Source organism: Clavelina lepadiformis, chromosome 7 (genome assembly GCF_947623445.1).
Source record: "Clavelina lepadiformis chromosome 7, kaClaLepa1.1, whole genome shotgun sequence".
In the NCBI taxonomy this organism is placed as follows: domain Eukaryota; kingdom Metazoa; phylum Chordata; class Ascidiacea; order Aplousobranchia; family Clavelinidae; genus Clavelina; species Clavelina lepadiformis.
The window spans coordinates 2472713-2493927 of NC_135246.1; the positions used below are offsets into that span (position 1 = coordinate 2472713).

The window sequence follows — 21215 nt, forward strand, 5'->3', positions numbered from 1 at the left end:
TGAATGGAGTTGATTTCCACGATTGGAAAGCCGTTGACTTGCACTTGCAATTTTTGTATACTTGTATTCTGTGACATGATTTTGTCACGCCACACCAGAAAGGTTAAAGTTAATATTTGTAAACACCAGCGGCGGTATTTTCTTTTTTGCTATTCTGGAAATCTCTAGCAGATCATACAAACTTTCCGTGTAGGATGAAAAGTCTGCTGGGTTTGTTTGGTGCAATGAATAGGATATGGCCTAATAAAGTTTTAGGTTTAGTTAAATATTGTCAGTCTGCACTCTAAGCAAATCTTCACTCTGTCTTAAACCGCCTATCACAATCTGTATCTTATAATGCTAATCTTTATGATATATATCTATTTGCAAACTTGAATCTGGTGTAAATTTTACAAATATTTTTTTTTGTTTAAGTGGAAGTTAGAGTAATTTAAAGTGTTATCATTATTGCACAAAATCTATTGGACTTACAGAGTATGCCTCTCTTACGATTGATTAATGAACTGGAAAATGTCAGAAGGGAATACAAGCAAAGAGATTCAGATCAGGTATCTCAGGGAATGAATATATTTTTATAAACATGTTTGTTTTAAATATATTTATGTTCATAATTACTTACTTAGTGTACTTTTTTTCTTTCACAATGAACTACAATTGTATAGAAAGCATGTGTTCCATGTACAACGAACTTATGCCACGGAGCCTCTTGCTAAAGCTAGCAAGACAATAGTAGCAATAACAAAATTCTTCCAATTAGTTTTTGGTTTAAATAACTATTAGATTAATACAGGTACCGAACTTCTTTGATCAACTAACTGGCCTAATTGTTGTATTGTTTTTAAAGTGGAACGCCTTCCGCATGTTCAATACAACTTCTCTTCTTCCGTGGCAAGTGATTTTATTGACAATTTTCTTGCTCGTCTGTATGTTGGTGCAACTATACCTTGAACCACAGCAAAGGTATTCAATAAATAAAATACTATCTTATATTCTATTCTTTTTCTTGTATGTGTTTTGACTTTGCTAACAATTATAATACTTTATATGATCAGCTTTTGGCTGACACAAGCAATGCAGCTGCATTGGGTCTCACACTGCCATGCACCAAAATTCAAATACTAAATTTAAATATAAATTTTTTTTACCCAAAGCTCAGTGTAAGCTTTTAATTTTTTTCTCAAAACATAATGTTCTGGTGAGATTAATGAGAGTGAATTGCAAAGAAAATTTTCGCAGGGAGCTGATTTGCACAAACATGTTTTTAGCTGTATCATACAAAAAAAGTTATTTAACACGTTCGCTGCGATCCAGAATTTTCGTTGTTTTCTTGTGTTGCGATTACTTTAACTTTCTGTACCGCTAGTTGCCGCCAGAGCTTTCCCGCCAAATTTCGTCCACATGTTTTCTTCGCTTTAAGGAGTTCTTTCAGACAGTTTAATCGTTTGTACACCGGTGGGTCATATCGCATTAAACACAAACTATATTGTAGTCAGCGCGATTTGACCCACCGGTGGGTCACATAATTTTAAGCAACTTATAGAGTAAAACTTAACTATTTGCTTGTGTGATAGATCGAAGGTAATATATTGTTAGTAATTTCTGTCTCAATTGTTGCAAAATGGATCCTGCATCGTTTTACGGTAGAAGTGCTGCTAATTTTGAGGAATCTTCATATGAGGATTTTAGTTCAGATGAAGAGGTGTCAGATGATTCAGTGTATGAACCAAGTGATAGCAGAAGTACAAGTGTAGAACAGGATGAAGAGGAAGATACGTCGACAGCAGATGTTGTGACCACCACAGGTATGGTAGATGGTACTGCTGGTTTAGCCACGCTACAAAATAGCTGGACTGCTACCAGTGTTAGGCAGAGGAATTTTGGATTCACTGGTCAAGAAACTCTTTGCATTCAGGCTGAACCTTCACACGAAGGTAAAGTTTGGCCAATAGACGTATTCAGTCTATTTATATCAGATGACATCATTAGTCTAATGGTGAGAGAAACGAACCGTTATGCTTGTCAGGTCATTGCAGGACAAACTGTAACACGCCATTCACGATTAACGATTCCTGGAAACCAACCTTTTCGTAAGAACCACCGGTGGGTCACAACGCAGTAGCTAAATTTTACGCATGACCCACTGCTAGGTCGCATCGTAGTGAACTTAAAAAAAACAGTAATTTTGTTCGTACGACCCACCGGTGGGTCACATCGCAGTGAACGTGTTAAAACCGGGGCCTTGTCTTCATGCATCCTTGGTTTCCCTGCTCGTTTGAGCTGGCCCTGACACGAGCTGCACTATTTTCAACTTATAATGTTACAAAAATTTCTAGGTCAGTTGGTGTTGTCGTAGCAATAATTATTGCACTGCTCGTATTCAATACTTGTCTAGTCTTTTTGGATAAGAAAAAAAGAGTTGATGAGATTTCAAAGAAAATTTTATGGCTCATACAACAACTTAAAGGTAGGGTAAAATAATTAACGATTGTTTTTTTTATTTTTGACTTGTTGTGCTGTTACTTCACGGCATTACTGGTTCTAACACTTTTACACTTTGCTATCCAACACATATGTACGCTATGTTTATTGTTTGTTGAAATATTGTTGTCTTGTTTAAATTTTGGTCTTAGAGGTTATTTATGTGATAAATGAAAATATTCTGACAGTTTGCTGTAACTTTTCTAGACAAAAAATAATGTTAACACTGATAAAATCTAAAATTTAAGCTGCTTAATTTAACTTTGTTGCCGAGTAATCCAGCAAGGAAAAATGTTTTTCTGGTGAAATGCATAAACTTAGAAACAGATACTTTGACAACAAATAACTTTGCCAGCTTTTAGATAAACTCTGTACACATTTTTTACCTGGAAAAAAATGCCAAGAACCTGATAGACCTTCCCACGAAATCTCACTTTCCATGCCCATCTTGAAAATACCTTCTATAGGAAACCAATTGCCCATTCAAAAAAAGTACAGTTGCGTAAAAAAAAGAAGTTCAACTTAAAATTACACTGTGTTGTTCGACTTCTTCAACAATGAATCGTGTGTACCCAGAGCTGTCCAATGAAACCTGATTTGAATGTACAAATTTACTTGCCAAATTTCTCTAACAAATTTCGTTTGTAATGGAACACACACTGCAAGATAACCATCACAACGAATCACCACAAGCACCACAACAAGAAAATTAAACAAAATGGAATGCAATAGCTGTTCCAAACATAAAAAAGAGGTAATTGCTTTGACATACCAAAGATTTCAATATGAAAGCAAAATAAAAGAAATTTTTTTTATAAACAAAATCCAACTCATTCTTTCATAAAGAAAAATTTGAAAATGGCACTACTTTCTTGTTAAAAATCTTTAATTAAATTATTCTTTGTTCAGTTATATTGTTCTAACTTCCACTCTGCCTGCATTTCATTGTCTTTTTTCTGCTTTCAGTGATTCCAGGACAACGTTGTAACAATTTGGCACAGTCTACTAAATACTACCCTAACTTAAATATAACCATCTACACCAGTGTTTCTAAACCTTTTTTGTTCCAGGACCTTCATTTCCTATGTACTCACCACCATCAGTGGTGTATAGGATTGTGTTGGAGTAGAAGCCGCATTTTTTAAAAAGCTGGATCTATACTTCCCTTTTCTGCCCACTTTGCTTTAAATACGCAGAGGCCAAAAAGTTTTTGTTTTTATGTCTCAAAAACTGCTTTAGTACGCCTTGAAATTAAATGTCTTCGCATATTTACACGTACAATGGCTGGTGATTTATGATGTACAATTTTGAATATGTTGTTACGTATGTAATAACAAGCTGTACATGCTGTACAAGCTGTAAGCTATTTTTTGTATATACTGTTACATATGTAATATTTTAAATTTATGATGTACAACTTATTGTACTATATTTTCCTCAGTTATAGTTGATAAGTGGTCACAAACAAAGAAATTTATTAAACAAAAAAGACTGATGACGTAAAAATGTTTATGGCCCGAAAAATTGGGTCCGTGAAGGGGGCATGGACCTATGCACCCTCACCCCTAAATATGCTATTGAGTAGTTACAGTACAGTTTTGTTCTCGCTCAACTTCAAACTAAAAGTTGTGAAAAGTGATTACCTGTTTTTTTTTTTAAATTTGAATTCAATTCAATTCACCGAAATTTCATCAAGCTCCACCAAGACTTTATCAGACCTCATCGGTGGGGTGCCAAAAATACTACCAGGGGTCTACAACAGGTGTCGGCAACCTTTCGTATGCAGTATGCCATGTATGAATAATGTCAAAATGATGATGCTCATTGACAATTTTGTTTGTACCCAATTTAACAGTGGCCAGTTGTTACAAATTACACTTTTTTTGTTACATTTTTGGAATTAACAGTATATATTGAGTATATAATCTTAAGTCAGTTACTTAAGTACACTACAAGACAAAGAAGATGACACCAATAAATGATTGAAAACGAAAAATTTGGAGCTGACAACTGAGAAAAACATACAATAAGCAGATACACTGCGTTTCATAATTGAAGATACATCATAACTTTTGTAGAAATATACATTTCAATACGGGATTTTCACATTTTATATATACATTTAATTATATTATATATATAATGTATATATATATATCAATATATTATATATAATTATATATTACATTCAATATACGTTTCATTTCGAGGCATTCTATTTTGCCTAATTTTATTTCTATTCAGCCATTTTTGAGACATAAGAACCAAAATTTTTTACACTTTGTGCATTTCGGGTGAGATGCGAGGTGAGCAAGTGCTGGAATTATAGACTCAACTTTGGCCACCCCTTGGCTTAAACGCAATCCTAAATACGCCACTGATTGTGAGGAATGCAATTTTTTACAAACAAAAGTATGGACAAAAAGGTTAAGAAACACTGGTGTACAACATTTTTATTAACACCACAAAAAAATTTAATGGCTCTCTGCTATTTGTGGTTACCAGAATCTAGTTCTTGTACAAGTTTGCCCCCTGGTCAACGCTCTTATTCAATTCCTTTCTTTTGTGTATTTTTCTACTGTAATTAGCGTTATGTAATCTACTTCATTAATATTATTTTTGATGGAGAACATGGCAGTCCAAAACTGGCCAATGTTTTTCGGGTTTTTACAAATAAATAGATTATTAGTCTTTCTCCATTATTATTATTAAAATTTGATGCTATTAATGGACAAAATTATAGAATGGAATATCATTGTTATTTCAGTATATTATTTTCCATGTGTTATTAGCAACTGTTTGATAATTAATTATATAATTAATTCAGTTAAACTAATACATGCGAAGCTACAAGAAATTATTGTTAATGCTTACTTCAATGATTGACAAGATTTCACATTTTTCTATTGCTAAGATGATTAGCTAACTCAAACAGCTAAAATTCTTCCTAAAACCTGTGTACATCAGTGAGAAAACTTATTTGCATAAACATACAACAACGAAGGCAGCTGGCTAATGTTTCTTATCCTTTAACTACCTTAGCACAGGCTGTATGCTATTTGCATACTATTGTAAAAATTGTGCTCATACTGTTCATTGCATGAAAATAAAATAGGCTTAAAAAGCTTTAAATATGATTGAAGACTTTTGATTTTGTTATAGAATTAAGTTTGAATGTTGATGATTCAACAACAGCTAGGGAGCTTCAGTCCTACCTTTCAGCAAGTGGACTCAACAATATGTTTAACAGCCCATCCCATAGTTTTATGTTGCTCTGTCAAAATGGTGAAGGTACCATAAGTTGTATTCAAATACTTTGTGTAAGCTCATTGCTTTAATATACAGCATACCGGTATATATTTGTATACGTGTATGTAGTAAGTAATACCTATCGATAATGTTATAATGAAACATATGTAGTATGTTAGCGTTACTTTTGTGACGTTATTTTTTTGTATCAATATTGGTGCGATTTGTTATTTTAATTTTTATGAGTTGTAACTAAGAACGTTGTTACTTGGCTTACCCCATTTACCTTATCCTATTTTCCATCATGTTCTTAGTTAGTTCTCTTAGTTCTTACTGTCGTGCTTCTAAATCAAAAAAGTGTCAATTTGCTTCTTCTATAGTTATTTTCAAATGTTTCAAACAATCTTGTTTCAGGTGAACCATTGCTCTATCCAGCGTCATTGGTAACGACTGATGATGTCATTAGTTTGTGTCCTGGTCAAACCTGCCCGTGTCAAGTTCAATGTGCTGTGGTAAGATTTATACTTTTAATTCATTTTTTTAGTTTTTCCTTCAACCGCTGCAACATATCACGAGTGGAATTAATGGTAAGAAATTCCATGATAAGAGATGAGGAAACTTTCGTCTTTTAACATATGTGGGGCTGACTAAACAATTAATCAAGCCTTTTTGTCTGTATAGGATGGTTGTATTGCTTTAAACAAGGGTGAAATTTTCCTTCGAGACAACCTGGCTTGCAGTAAAGAAATTGAAGACAGCCATAATCAGTTGTTCAAGTAAGCCAGACCCATCAAACCTGCTTGTTTCTCAGCAACAAATTGTGTACCGTAAAGCTTTTGTATATATTGTATATATTGTATATAATATATAGGTTTATTTTGTAGTAGTATTGTAGTGTATTATATTGTATAGCAGGGTTGTACATAGACCCCGAAATTAAGCAAACATTACAAAACTTATCTATTCGCAACCAATATATGTTTTTGACTTGGATCTCACATATATATTAAACATAAGAGCATTGTTAAAATGACTAGAATTTGTAAACAAAGTCATTTTAATCAATCTCTCACCAGTAATGAGTTAACTCCATTGCCGCAAAAGACTAAGATAATACTACGTCAAAAATAGATCATTCACAGAGTCACACGAGTTCACACGTTGTTCCAGGCAAGCACAATCAATTTTGTTGTAAAGAAATATACTATAGCCGGCGTCTATATAATTACCCAACATCTGGTCCTGGTGGCCAACCACAACAACTCAAAATAAGACCTGATGTAGTGAATGGTTAAAATCTATTGTGTAACAATTAGATTAGATGATTTGAGAGGACCTTGATATGCCCTTGAGCACACTTGAGAGTAAATGATTAACTTTGTTTTTTTTGTTTTAGATTTAAGGTTTTGGAAAGCCCAGTTATTAAAGAAATAAAAGACTGTTTGTCCGCTTCAAATGCACCAACCATGTTACGTCGACCGAAAATGATGCTAATAAAAAATAGAGAGAAGACAATTTTTTACTTAATTGCAGTTGCCATTCCAATTTTATCAGTAATTAATTTGACATTTTTTTACCTTTTTGTTGGATGTGTTTCTTTTTTTATATGGTACATATTTTAAACTTTTTACCGTGGTACAATTTATTTAAAAGTGGGCCAAAACCAGGAGCTCTTACTTAAATTTTTGAAGGGTAACAACAACATGTAATGCTTGATTTAAAGCAATTACATCATTCAGGTCATGAATCAAGTCCCGATTTTAATTAAAAGATGTCTGTATAAGAGCACGTTACAGTATCGTTAAGGCTCTTGTCAACATGTGTGAAAGGTTGTCGCTTATTTCAGATTGCCACCACCATTTTGAGTTGTGTCTGGTTTGTTTTATTCAAAACTTCACCCCGTTTGACCCATGATAATGAGACCGCGTCCCTCTTTATTGAACGGACAAGGGACCGCTACTGGTTTGACTTATTTTTCATGACATTGGTTGGTGTCATTTTCCCGGTGCTACCTTTTATTCTTCCTATGCTTTGGGTCTTTGTTTACGGGCTGGGCGAGGCAAGGACTTTACTTCCTGCGCTAAATAGTCTAAAAGGAGATTTACAATGCAATGTGAGTTGTTTTGTTTTAGTGTAAATACATGTGGCATAGAATAATTACGGATAAGATATAATAAATTTAAAAAGTATTATCCGATCAAAAATTAGATATTTCAACCCAGATTTTTTTGTTTCTCTCTGTTGTAGATAAGCACCATTGATTGGCTTAAATTGACTTTTGAAGTCATTTTTGGATTGACAACTGGGGACCTACTGCCGCATAATGCAAGCACATTTGACACTTTAGGATCCTTAACTGTAAGCATGCTTCTCTTTTTGTGTATAAGGACATTTGCTATTCCATTTTACCTTTATACCGTTGAAAATCAATGACAGTTTACCAGCATGTTAATTATTATAAACCATAACTAAAACGTAACTTTATGTGTAGTTGTACTGTTGGATTTCATTTGATTCATAATGCTATAATGGTTTATCTAAACACTAAGTTTTAAAAATAACTAACTGCGCATGTACCGGAAAAAACCTGTTTGAAATAAGGTAAATGACTTGCACCTTGTAATGGAAAGAACTTGCAATAGAAAATTGTTTAACCAGAAACTTCTTGTCTTGCCTATTCCTTTAAATTTCATCAAAATGTGATTTCTACTGTTCATATCTATTTTGAAAATCTTATCAAATTCAGGATTAAATCAAAAATTCAAATCTACTGGTTTGTCAATTCCAATAGTTTTACTTGGCATATCTAACAGCATCACATTAAAGACCACTGAATAACAGAACATGTTTCTATTTACCCTGTATATGCTTCAACTAACAACACAGGTCAATGCTTAAGAGTTTACATTGGGGAAAATGGACAGTGGAGTTTCCCAGCATTAGGCTAGTTGCTACAAACAAAGTTTTTTATCTTTTCTCGGCAACATATCGGCACCATCACGCTACTGTTATGATTTGTAGGTTTTATGTTGCATTAACAAGGAAGGATTGTTGTCCTGGTACGACCCAGCTCCTGAAAAAGTATTTTTCTTCAAGCAGCCTGTAAACGTAGAAGTCTTGTCCTGTGAATCTGGTATACATCTTTTCAGTGCACCTTACATTATTTTATTCATTTCGGAGTTTAATCATATCATGTGAAGATGATTATTTTGATGTTGTGATTAGTTAACATTTCAGTTTTATTTTAATTCATTTTAATTCATTTCATATCGACTTGCCTTGAAAATATGAATCTGCTGAATTGACCTGTTTTCAGATGAAGATTTGTTGATTTCGGAAGAAGATGAAAATGTAATGTTATTTTACTGAGTTGCCACATTTGAAAAAAATTTTATCACAAAGTTTTGTTGTAAAGTGCAGTTGACGGCTAATAGTAATACATCAACTACTGTATATGTTAACAATAAAAGTTGGAAACTTTCCGATTGCATATATAACGATTTTTTATCGTGAGTTATTGCAGTAATCTTTTTTACTTATAGCTTTCAGACTGATCATGTTTACTTTATTACATTTTTATGTCTTATTATGATTACGGTAATACAATAAAACCTGCCAGTTTCTTAAAGAATAATATTCCCTAAAGTCCAATCCAATATGTACTGTTGTATTTTTATTCTAACACTTTTGGCACTTTTGGTTAATGTTTTTCATCTTTTTAATGCTTCTTTAGAGCTTGCCACCAAATGAACAAGAAAACAACACTGAAATCTTAACCATATCCCAGGCTGCATCAACATCAGAAAAGGTGAAATAAAGTAAACCTTGTTATGTTTCTTAGCAATGTTTTCATTTAATTTGTTTTCAGCTTCATTTCGACGATGTCAACTGGGAAGTTTATTACCCATCATTGAAAGCAATTGGACTAAACATATTGGTCACTTTTTCTTCAACCAGCAACAAACCGGACAGTGCTTTGGATGTCAGCGCAAGTTACCATAAGTGTTCATTTTAATGTAATTTATATTAAAAGTTGTGAACTCAGCTTATTTCTTGAATCAAAATTTTCGAAAACAAACAACTTTATTCGTTTGGTTTTGGTGTTTGAAAGATACAACAACTGTGTGTGAATTGAAAGCTCAATAAATAAATTTTTTTGTTACAACTGCTCCACTGTTTCAGCGACTTTCGTTAATTTCGAATTAAGTAAAATGTCACGCATTCTCCCATAATGAAGGTGTTTGATGCCGTAAAACAGTCGAATTTGAATAACTTTCGAAGATTCTCTTGTCTTGATCAATATTTTTTAACAGTTTTGGCAACTTCAGATAATTTGTTGTAAAGTGATGGTTCTCTCTAGTTTCAATTTAATGGCCTTTAATTGCAGAATTAACTAACTAAAATTCTATATTTTTGTTTCTCTTACTGAATTTTTTTAAACCAGAAACACGAAAATCTTTATCAGAAATTATTACAGCATCAACATGAATTAGAATGTCTATCTATTGAGAAATCCTACATCTCACCTGGTGAGTCTTGAAGATTTAATATTTCTGGTTTCGTACACGGTAATTTATCTTATTGGTGCCAAGTTTACGAAATATTTAATAGTACAGTACTAATAATACAGTACAGTATTAACATTATTATTATAACTGTATTAACATTATTACAGTACAGTAGTAACAGTACTAATAATAATCATTTAATTTTCAAACTAATTTATTTTAGCTACTTGGTAATGGAATATAACAATGGTAATAGATTTGTAACAAAGCAGTACAAAAATCAAGATTTATAACTTGCTGTTTTCTAAGCAAGGATATTACGTAAACGTAGTTAAATGCTAATTTATGTTTTTAAATAACTAAATTATTAGCAATGAAATCTTGCGTATTTAGGTGTTTTAAACTGTAAGAGAGGTTTACAAATGCTGACTAAACTGGTTGGATTTGCTGCTGATGTCAACCAACTTTATCTTCCTTGGGTAAATAAGCAACTATTTCTTAGTTGGCAACTTTGGTTTTTTTCTTTTAATATTACAAATAATTTAACATCTTTGCTTACATTTTACTTTAAGGCTGTGAGAACCGTTTACAAAGACAATTTGGGAAATCCACAATGTCATCGTCAACATAGTCTACCATTGCCCCATGCTCACGCTGTTTTGGTTTCCCATTGGATAACAGGTAGATAAAAAATTAGTGGTTGAATTATAACACTTAAATAATTGAAGTTAGTTAAGTTAGTTAGTTAGTTAAGGGATAGTTTACTTTTATCTTCTCAAAATAGACTTGTATTGTAACATATATTAGTTAGTTCTTATAGCCAGTTGTTATCAAATTAACTTAGTCGTCTGGCAATGGAACGTTTTTGTTTTCGAAATTTGTTAGACCGTAACGCGACGTTTTTATATGCTGGTTTCTCCAGGTCAAAATTACATGTTAATGGCCGGCTCTGATGATCTAGTTCTTGAATTTTGCTCACATTACTGGGATGGAGCCAATATTATTCCGTTGAACGACAGCAGCCGTAAAAAAGTTGCTGATTTTTGCCATCGTGGGTCAATAGTGGGACACTGTGTTGCTCTGTCTTTTATACCAACTGATGATGAATATGAAATCAAGGGTTCGTCTGTTGCCAACATATCTAAACAAAGGTAAAATATTGGATAAATTTTCCTAATTTTTATGATTTATTCATGTTGAAGTATTTTCTGCTATGTTATGCATGCATTTGGATGTTGATTTTTTGCGCTGTACGTTTTCTGGTTTATTGCTTAGACCAGGGATGTCCAACCTGCGGCCCGCGGGCCACAGCGCGGCCCGCCTGAGATTTTTGTGCGGCCCGCTAGTCATTTTCACTCCAAAAGTATGTACTTCATGTACCCATTTTTCTTGAAATTTAATAGGTTTTGCGGCCCATTCAATTATTTCAAGTGACAATGCGGCCCACTATAATAAAAGGTTGGACATCCCTGGTTTAGACGCAATCTAACAGTATCATTGTTGCATACAACCTATATAACATATATTCCTGCAGCACTAGTTCCTCAGTCCTTTCTTCAAGCCAAATATTTCTTGGTGCCGTGACAATGCAACACCAAACTCGTATCGATACTTTCCATCTGATCGAAGCACTTGACAAAGCTTGCATCCGTTTTGTGCATTTCTCACCGGAAGATGAAGTTAGAGCAAGAGTAAGTTATTTATGTGACACAATTTTGATTCTAGGTGTTTGAAATAGGATGTTTGAAATGCTCACGTCATTTCTCAGCCACTCTCAGTTGCAATACAGACTTTCAAAAGCCACTTCGCATATGAAGTGACGTTACTTGTCTCATTTCTTAGTTTAAAATAGTTTGAAAAGCCAGAATGATTGGGGATAACAGATTCGGTGCATTATTTCGCCATAAAAGCATGTATTATTTCAACAAATGATTGATACTTACTTAATTGCAAAAGCAGTGATTTGTTTGGTAAATTACAATTCACGAGCAGGCATTTTATGTAAGTGGACTAAATTTACTCTTAAGCTTTGCGTTTCTATTTTTTCTTTCTGTTGTTGTGCATCTTTAGTGGAATAATGAAACATTTGATGTCTATGTTCTGTTGTCACCAGGTGTTTGCCGAGAAGATGGGTCTTGAGGTTGGCTGGAATTGCCACATTTCCTTAACTTCAAACTCTGATAAAGATAGCAGCAAATATTCAAAACAGGAGAGCGTGCTTGTTGATTATGATGTCACTGAAGGTGATTTCAATTAAGTTAGCAACAAAGCCTAGCAGCAAATCACAATAGATACAGTACAATCACTTGCGAAGATTTTAAAACATTTTAAAAGATTTTTTTTCACAGCAGATGATGCCAACGACCCTTCTATCAGTTTTCTTAGCAAGAAAACTCCACAAACTCCACAAAGTGGGTCTAGCATTTCGGAGTCAGCATTTCATTCTCAGAACAAGGTGCGTAACTTCCACCGTACACAGATTTTATGTTCATGGAACATATGCATAACGATTTTTAAGATAAGATGAAGTTAATCTTTTGAAACTAAAAGACATGGTGCTAAATTACTATTTAATGTTTGAAATATCTTATGATATGATATCCTATGAATGATGTATATTTACAGTACATTTAGACATGATGACATAGCAACTTTTGATAATTTACATATCCAATGTACTTTTTTGACGTAGTTTAAATATAATTGCTAATGACGAAAAATGTGTACTTTTTAGGCAAAATTGCCTTGTGGTGTAGAAAACATAATACCTCATATAGAAAATGTTGACAATGTGCCCTTGCTTGTTCCACTTTTCACAAACTGCAACTACCAATGTAAGTTCTTCTCAGGTTTCACTTAATGTGTTTGGCGACCCTTTTTTATGAATTGGTTATTATCTTTTGTTATGGTACCAGTGACGTATTTTTTAAGCTTTGTGTATAATTTTATATAAATATTATATACATTTCCAGCTGGGTGGCTACCGACAAGCTAAAAATTTTAAGATAAATCATACATACGTAAAATGTATAATGTTTATCTTGAGTTTGGTTTTGCATGTTTGCTATTTAACCGTTGCAGTCTCTCATTATACTGTTCAGACCTTTGGAATAAGTAGTACCCTACGTTATTTGGTTGTAGGTATTTATTTTTGTTGGAAAGGCAAAACAGAAAATTATATAGGCCTACAGCCTACTTGTGTATTTCAACGGCACCATTAGATTTTCCACTTAGTTCTTGATTAAAATTTTGTCCATTGTTCAGCTTTGATTAGAAATAAACTGTTTTGTAACATTCTTATTATAATTATCAAGGAACTTTCCAAATGTGTTGTAGTGTTTCATTTTTGCAACTTTTTTCTTCACCTGCATTATGCGGTGCAGTGAAACGTAGCACTAAAATACTAAATGATCTTAAATCCCAATGATATTTTCTTTATTAGCATGGATTTGTAATAGATATCTATGCGATAAAAGTTTCTAATTAACTAACTTTTTCAACTTTTCGTAGCATCACAGAAAATGGTCGAAATAATGCAAAAATACAATGAGGTAGTGTGTTGTATTGGAAGTTCCGACGACGTACACAACATGTCAGTTTTTACACAAGCTGACATCAGGTTCGTACCAGTGTTGTAAGAACTCAAGTGACTCAACCTGACTCGAGTCAAAGATCCTGAATTACTCGAGTCAAGTTATGACAAATTGTAAAGGCAAAAAAGACCAATCTAGGTTACAATATTGGATATATTTCTAAACAATTACAGCTTTCTGTAATAACTAATAAGTATACCAGTACCAGACTAATTTCTAGACTGTTATAAGTTATAACGTTATACTACTCAGTTTAATGCAACACGAATATCGATCTCAGAATAGTTTTTAGCTTAAAGGCATTGACTTGACTTGACTCGAGTCACAGGTCAAAATGACTCGATTTGACTCAAGTCAAAAAAAATGACTTGGTTTCAACCGTGATTTTTAGGATGGTTAATCGTGAAGTACATTAACGGAATAATCACCCTCGCACTAGAGAAAATTTTAAACGACTTAAACTCAAGAATAACCTTTGTGCTAAATCCAGGTTTTATCGCTGCGTTAATAAGTTTTAATACTTTTGATAATGTCTGTTACTTTTTAGTATAGGTTTGCCGCCAATTCTGGACTCGCACAAAGAATCTGCAACAAGTTCCTCTGTTGACGAGGACAGGCATGAGGCTGATAGTCATGTAAATATCCATATTATGTTAAGCAAAGTCGATCTTTTGGTGTTTGGCCTGAAATGATAACAGAGTGAAATTGTTTTGCAATGTGCCAACTGTCGACAGTGTTTGACTAATACGAGCCAAAACATTGCCTAATGTATGGTTGATAAAATGTTTTCCACTGTTTCGGCTCTATCAATGGTTTTTATGGTTTTATTAGTGAATTTACAGTAATTAGGTTTTAGTACAATGAAGCAGTAATAATATCTTATTTGATAATTATGATGATTTGGTATTTGCTGATCAGGATTATCTGAGAATTTTATCAAATTCCACAAAACTTATGACTTGCGCCCGATCGTTGAACACGTTCCCTTGCTCAGTGAACCTTTCGCACGAAGAGAGCATGGCCACCATCTTTGAAATGATTAAGCAGGTAAGCCCTTGATCGATTGATCTTGATTTTTGTTGATTTTGACAAAACGAAGATGTTTTTTAGGATATGGAAATTACTGAGTTAATCTTTTTGTAATAACACGTAACTTATTCTTCCTGTTTGTATTGGGGAAGAATGCAGTTCAATTAAAGGTACACATATGTAGCAAATATGCATATCAGGTATTTTAAATTCAGAAATGTGAATGCGTATGTCATGCATACAAACATTTGTTAATAAATTAATTAATTAATTTGTTAATATTATTAATCAAGTTAAATATGCTACACTGAGAGTAAAGAAAGAACTACAAATAAAAAGCCGGTATTAAAATTAATTTAAAATTAAGTCCCACACAACATACAGAAGAATTCCCCTAAGTCGCCACATATAACGTGGTAATGACTGAGAAATTACTGTTTTTGTGATTAAGCTATAGTAAGGCTAGGCTATCTTCGCCTAATTTCTCTAAATCGTTACTATTTTTGCTAACTACGAGAGGAATAATTTGCCTAAGCTAGTCAGATCCCCAAAACCTTTGACGATGTTTACACTAGAATTGTTTCACTTAGCTGTCTATGAATTTTGCTGATGTAACGAAACTTCCATTGTGCATCACAATGTGCATTTGTGGACCCATCATTTTGTCACTTTATCAGTCCTACATAATTGGCAAACCCTTGGGAATGGCAAGATACTTGAAGATCCTGAATTTTTTTAATAGTACATTTTTATCTTTATATGAACACTATAAATCTTTTCAGCAATCCAAAAAGTGTTTCTTGTTTGCATTCTTTATTTTCAAATATTCAGCTTTCACAGAGTTAGAGAATTTTCAAGTATGTGCTGGCTTGTATATTTAACTTTGTTGTTGTTAAATTAATGAGTTGTTTCCGATGGTTTTTCTGTTTCAATTTTTTACCCCAATATGGGTTAGCATTAGCGGCCACGCAACTACGCAGCATAGCAAGTATCTTTTACTTTTTTGATAGAATTGCTAGTTCTGTTGTTGTTGAATGAATTACTTTTAGTTAAATGGCCTTTAATGTTATTAAAATGTTTCTAAATCAGTTAAGATAATCCTAACCGTCTTTATATATTTTGAATTGTTTTAATAGGCACGTCAGTTGCTTACCTTGACCAACGTATGCTTAATACTGTACATAAAATGCTTGTTTATGGTCAGTCTTGTGCAGCTGTTCTCCCATATTCTGCATTTGCCTGCTGTCTTTGCCCCTGTGGATCTCTTTTGGCTTTGTTACATCACAATTCCATGCTTAAGGTATTTTGCTCTTGAAAGGCTTGTTAACTAATTTATGTAAAATTAAAAGGTCATAATTAGTACATATGCGTTATACACTGTATGTATGTTTCATAATTAATTAGTGTATTAATCTTACATGTTAGTACAATGTTTTTTTTTTACTGTAATAGTATAATGTTTGAGCACAACTTACTAGAGCATTGAAAACTTTTCAGTTTTTCTATTCTCGGTTCACCTTCCGATCCAGATTTGATGAGTCAGGCTTCTTTAAACAACACGAGTCGTTCCACAACATTCTTGAATATAATTTTTCAAAACTTTACGCATTTTGTGATGAAATTTTTTCCTAGTTGTATGACAGTTTTAGTGATACATACTTTAGGCTTACATTCATCGTGCCAGTCTTTACAAAATCAGGTGAGACTGTGTATTATGTATGAAACGATTGCATTTACGATAATTAAACGCTATCATTATCATTACCTCTACTTCAACTAAGGTGACATATATCCATATTGTCCAAATTTGGTGTGAGAAATGTTAATATGCATGCTATAGCACTGAAGTGGAAGTGTACAAATTAAATGCTAACGTTCAGAAGCTATTTACACAATGTCAATGAGTATGAATAAGTTTTGAATTGCCTGAATTCATTCTAAATTAGAAAATATTGAAACCATGATAATATTGAACAAACCTTTAAATTTTTTGTAATTAAATTCAATATAGAACTGCAAGATGGATAACACGACCCTCAATTCTTCTTCACCGAGTCAATATAATGAAATGAAGTAAGTAACTTTCTGCTTATCTTAGGATTACAAACTACTTCTGATAGTGCCACTAGCCTCAAGTGTCTTCATGTAAAAGATTAAAAATTTTATTACCTGCAATCAAAGTGAAACTAGTGATAAGTAAGCTGCCTGCCTGGTTGATTGCACAAGATTCCGGATTTTTATTCAGTAAATTTTTGTTTGATATAATATTTGAAAATGTCACACTTTACTTTAATACAATCGCAGTAATGGCAGCGGTTGTGTTAACCGTTTCATGACCATCATGGACTTAAATGTATTTTGCTTTCAGCTTTCAGTGCTTTCCACAATTTGTTATGGCCAAAACTTCCTGTCCTCAACCATCTTTGGCACAAGCATACATTCAGCAGCAAACGAGACGTTCACAACAGATTGCAATGTTTGCACTCACTCTTTACATGTGTAAGTATATATTGTGTTTGTAGCCTACTTGTAGATGTCTTTTGCATGAAGTTGTGCCGATATAGAGTTACTGTGTGTTTTAAATCGTTTTGGTCTTCATTTTGTTGAAATAAAAAATTGAATTTTTCTGTTTTTTGTTAAACACTATCTTCTGCTGTAGGTGCAATATCAAGTGCTTACGTGCATCATTGGAAACTCCTAAAGAATCGACTGGTTTTTACAAACAAACTTTGGATTTCTACAGTTCTCTTGCTGTAAGTAACTTGTTTATTAACATTTAGTATTTTAGTACAATATAGTATGGCATGATATAATCTTTCATCTCCAAACTGAGGAAAGCCTTTGCACGACTTAAACTCGGCGATGATTCCTCATCGATCGAGTCATGTTTACCGAGCTAGACTTTGTGCAAGTTCCGATTTTCACGCATTTTTTATTTGTTTTTTTTGTATCGTATTGCCCGAAATGCCTGGGCCAAGGGCTTTGCAATGGTAGCGCCACTAGGTATCAAAAACAATGGCCGCATTATCGCGAGGGCAGCGCTCAATCCACTCGGCTACCAAACCGACAAATATCACAGAATTAGTTACATGTTGTTTACTTTTAGGATGCTAGCACAAGTTGTTTATTCAGTAATTGCAATTACGTCATCTTCTTCTGATTTTTTACCAAGTACTTTGACTCGATTTTCGTTGGGAAAGCACGAGGTAAAGATTTCCTAAAATTCTTACTTTATTAACTAGTTATTGCCATTATTATTTAGTTATTATTTTGGTATTATTAGTTAATATTAGTTAGTTAGTCTATCAGTTCTGTACATACAGCGTATTAGGTGGGAAAAGGGATTATCATGATGCAAAAACTAATGTTAAAACGTTACAAACTGATTTATTTTATTACTGTAACATACTTGTTGCTTATACAGTATTTATGAATGCAGTTGCCTGTGCAATTCACTTGTTTAAACTTACAAAACTCTGTAAAAATTTGAATCTCAAAATCTGCGGAACAATTTCTTTAGCCATTCATATGGATAATTACCTTTTTGTGGACAATACCCTGTTTAACGTGGAATGAATTTGTGAAATGGAAGGAAATTAAAATGTGGACCAGAAACCAAAAACGGGCGAGGCTTGCTTTTAATACTAAGCTGGGGATGAATTCCCCATTTTGAGAAAGAATGGGTCTTGTGTAAGTAAATTTAGATAGATAACACCTTTGTTATTTTTTATGCTTTGTTTTATATTTCCCTACTTTAATATAATTAATCATTAATGAATTGGTTGGTTTATCTGTCCTCAAATCGCATTCGTCAAACGCAGTCGTGTTCGCTTCTCGGTCTAGTTAGTTAATTGTAACGAATTTTGATTTGTTTGTACAGGTTAATCTGCTTGGTAAGGTCTGCCGTCAATGTAGCTTACCGGGAAAGACTGGCGACCTTCATTTGAAGTGAGATCTTGGAGCTTCCCGCTCGCTCGAACATTTATCCGGCTAATAGCTGCTAAAACCGGTCAATGCGAGCGATGCGATTGCATGGGACCCGTCCCGCTTGCGCCAAAACAAAAACGACATTTTAGTCTTATTTTGCATGAATCACAATCGTTGATTTTCAATTTGTTCTCGAAAAACAATGTTTCAGTGAAAGTATATCTCGAAGCAAAGCTTTGATGAGAGTTGAGCTGATATTTGGTGAACGTTAGGCTATTATTATTAAGCTTATTATTTCTTCAAGTTTTCTTAAAATCGTCAAGGAACGGCGCTAACAGTTCTTGCATTGGGCCCTTCGCAAGCAATTCTAACTACTTTTGCTGCAACGGTTCGCCTTTTAAACTTTGTCAAACTATGTACACTTCGCTTTTTATACTCAAGAAAGCGAAGTTTGTTAATGCTAGAATAGCAAAGTATGAGCAACTCCGCTATAAGCAATTAGTTTGTTTCGAAAAGTCGATCTTATTTTGTGCCGATGTTGATGTAAGTTAATAAAAGTTTGAATCAACAGTTTAAGAGGCGGAAATTTCAGGAAATTTATCAGCCCCGCGATGGCGCTAGTGAGTCAATAAATTGTCTGAGTTAATCGACTGAGTAAATGAAGGAGATAAAATCAGTGCTTTCGCTCTGCACGACCGCTTTGGTCAATAGACAAGCGAAAGATGGCAAAGCGCACCGAAGGGTGGCTGTGATTAAACGGATAAAACATAAGTAGCAAAGCTATTCTTTGACGCAAAGGCGCTAATCTATTGCGAAAAGGTTTTATTGTTGTTTTTCCGGAACAAACATGGCCACTTCTGCCAACCAAATTTCAAGTTACGGGGAACCGAAAAAAGGATTCTAACGCCCGTTCATAAGAAAATCGTCTTGGTCCACAATAAGACCGAGATGCCAGCCAGTAGGCCTTTACTGCTTTGTGGCGTATTGTTAAACATCATATAATTGGTATGGTATGATAAACTTCATCTTTGGACTGAGGAAAGTCTCTGTTCGACTTAAACTCGGCGATGATTCATCGACACTCGAGCCTCGGTAACCGAGCTAGCCTTATACTAATTATGTCTCAAATGTTTTGAATTATTTCTTTAATTTGTACAGCGCTGCGCTTGCCTACAATGGAGATTAGTATCACAATCCTGAAGTTAACCTCAAATGTACTTTGATTTGGAGTTTAGACGTCATAATAAAATAAAATAACTCCTTGCAAAGTTACAAAAGTGGAAGTGTGAGTCAGCGAGTAAGTTGTCGTCTCGATGATTGTGACTAAACACGGGCAAGTGACATCAAACACCTTTCCAAGATATTCAGCACAATCTTATAGGCCTACATAAATCGAAGTTATGTATTTTATGGAGTAGTTACTTTTGGTGAAAGTATATTGCAGTTGTTGAGTGTCTCTTTCATCGCCAAGTTTATTTCTTTTGAAAATTTAGTCCTACCATAGTCTCTATTTATGAACAGTAGATTATAAGCTTATATATAAAGTCTATGAGTCCTACCTTGGATTATCAAAAGTACTAAATTTCCTGCAAACTGAAATCAATTAAGTTTAATATGTCACAATCGCTGTGCAAAGTTTTTGTTGCAATGCGTATTATTTCGCTACGCTCTTAATAGGAAAACAGTTGATAACCGAATAGCCCCGTCTGTTACATCTCCAATTGTTGTGGAATTTACTTCGGATACCCCTGTGTTGATGATAAAACATAATGACGTCACATTGCGTATTTTGATTTGCCCATTTCTTGGTTATGTCAGTTAAGATGGCAATTTATGTAGCCTACTGGTACCTTATCGTTTATTTTTTGCTATTGACTGCGGGGAGTAAAAAAGATGGTGTTAATCTCATGCTTAACAGCATTACGGAAACAAAATTATACTCACACATAATCAACAAACGGGAAAAAGTGGCAAAGCCTCGAGGGCTTAATACGTGCAAGACGTTGTTGACAACTATGCTGTGGTTATTTTCGGGTTTTAAACTTTGTAAAAAATTAATTTTGTAGTTGACAACAGGAACCTGGTTTCCTAGAAAACTTTTGAGGAGACAGACTTGGTGTTATATGCATTGGCAGTTACAGAATGCAGTTACCAATTGTGATAAACTATGATATTGTTCAAAATTTGGGGGAACATGTCCCCCTGTGGGCCCTGTCCCCTTATAATCAGGTCCCTAGCTGACAATATCAAGCATGACACAATCCCGTAAATAGTGTGTCCCGCAATATTGCCAAATTAATGTTTCAAGTTAAAAGTGATTAATTATTTTCATTCGTAGATAAGTCTTGCAGGAAAAGGGGTCATGGTCGTGGTCTTGGTCGAGCACTTTTTTATACCCAGGCAACACACCATTCATTGCGGTACTTGCAGA

At 33.9% G+C, this 21215-nt stretch overlaps 1 protein-coding gene across 3 annotated transcripts; it reads left to right on the plus strand.

Moving 5' to 3' along the window:
* Window positions 1-418: 418 nt before the first annotated feature.
* On the plus strand, window positions 419-19354 carry LOC143465696 (transmembrane protein 94-like). Of its 3 annotated transcripts, none has more exons than XM_076964123.1 (32): window positions 419-548; window positions 845-960; window positions 2334-2464; window positions 5641-5769; window positions 6142-6239; window positions 6409-6503; window positions 7124-7280; window positions 7574-7840; window positions 7975-8085; window positions 8749-8860; window positions 9044-9078; window positions 9461-9535; window positions 9596-9709; window positions 10172-10256; window positions 10629-10714; window positions 10808-10916; window positions 11158-11386; window positions 11770-11926; window positions 12349-12478; window positions 12584-12690; window positions 12970-13069; window positions 13746-13854; window positions 14376-14463; window positions 14747-14875; window positions 15994-16157; window positions 16355-16556; window positions 16869-16930; window positions 17226-17356; window positions 17517-17610; window positions 17964-18063; window positions 18378-18547; window positions 18738-19354. In XM_076964123.1, the coding sequence occupies exons 1-31, from the start codon at window positions 477-479 to the stop codon at window positions 18528-18530; spliced, it is 3747 nt and encodes a 1248-aa protein (XP_076820238.1). In that variant the 5' UTR covers window positions 419-476; the 3' UTR covers window positions 18531-18547; window positions 18738-19354. The 3 variants fall into 3 exon arrangements, with proteins under 3 accessions (XP_076820238.1, XP_076820239.1, XP_076820240.1); XM_076964124.1 differs by having other exon boundaries at window positions 12587-12690; XM_076964125.1 differs by lacking the exons at window positions 15994-16157; window positions 16355-16556; window positions 16869-16930; ... (3 more) ...; window positions 18378-18547; window positions 18738-19354 and adding an exon at window positions 15448-15868.
* Window positions 19355-21215: the final 1861 nt, after the last annotated feature.

What these genes read in the sequence shown, in the direction of transcription:
- LOC143465696 (XM_076964123.1), top strand. Translation starts at nt 477, where the DNA reads ATGCCTCTCTTACGATTGATTAATGAACTGGAAAATGTCAGAAGGGAA. An exon ending in TTGCCATTCCAATTTTATCA is followed by an intron (nt 7,281 to 7,573) that starts GTAATTAATTTG and finishes CGCTTATTTCAG; the next exon opens with ATTGCCACCACCATTTTGAG. An exon ending in AAGGAGATTTACAATGCAAT is followed by an intron (nt 7,841 to 7,974) that starts GTGAGTTGTTTT and finishes TCTCTGTTGTAG; the next exon opens with ATAAGCACCATTGATTGGCT.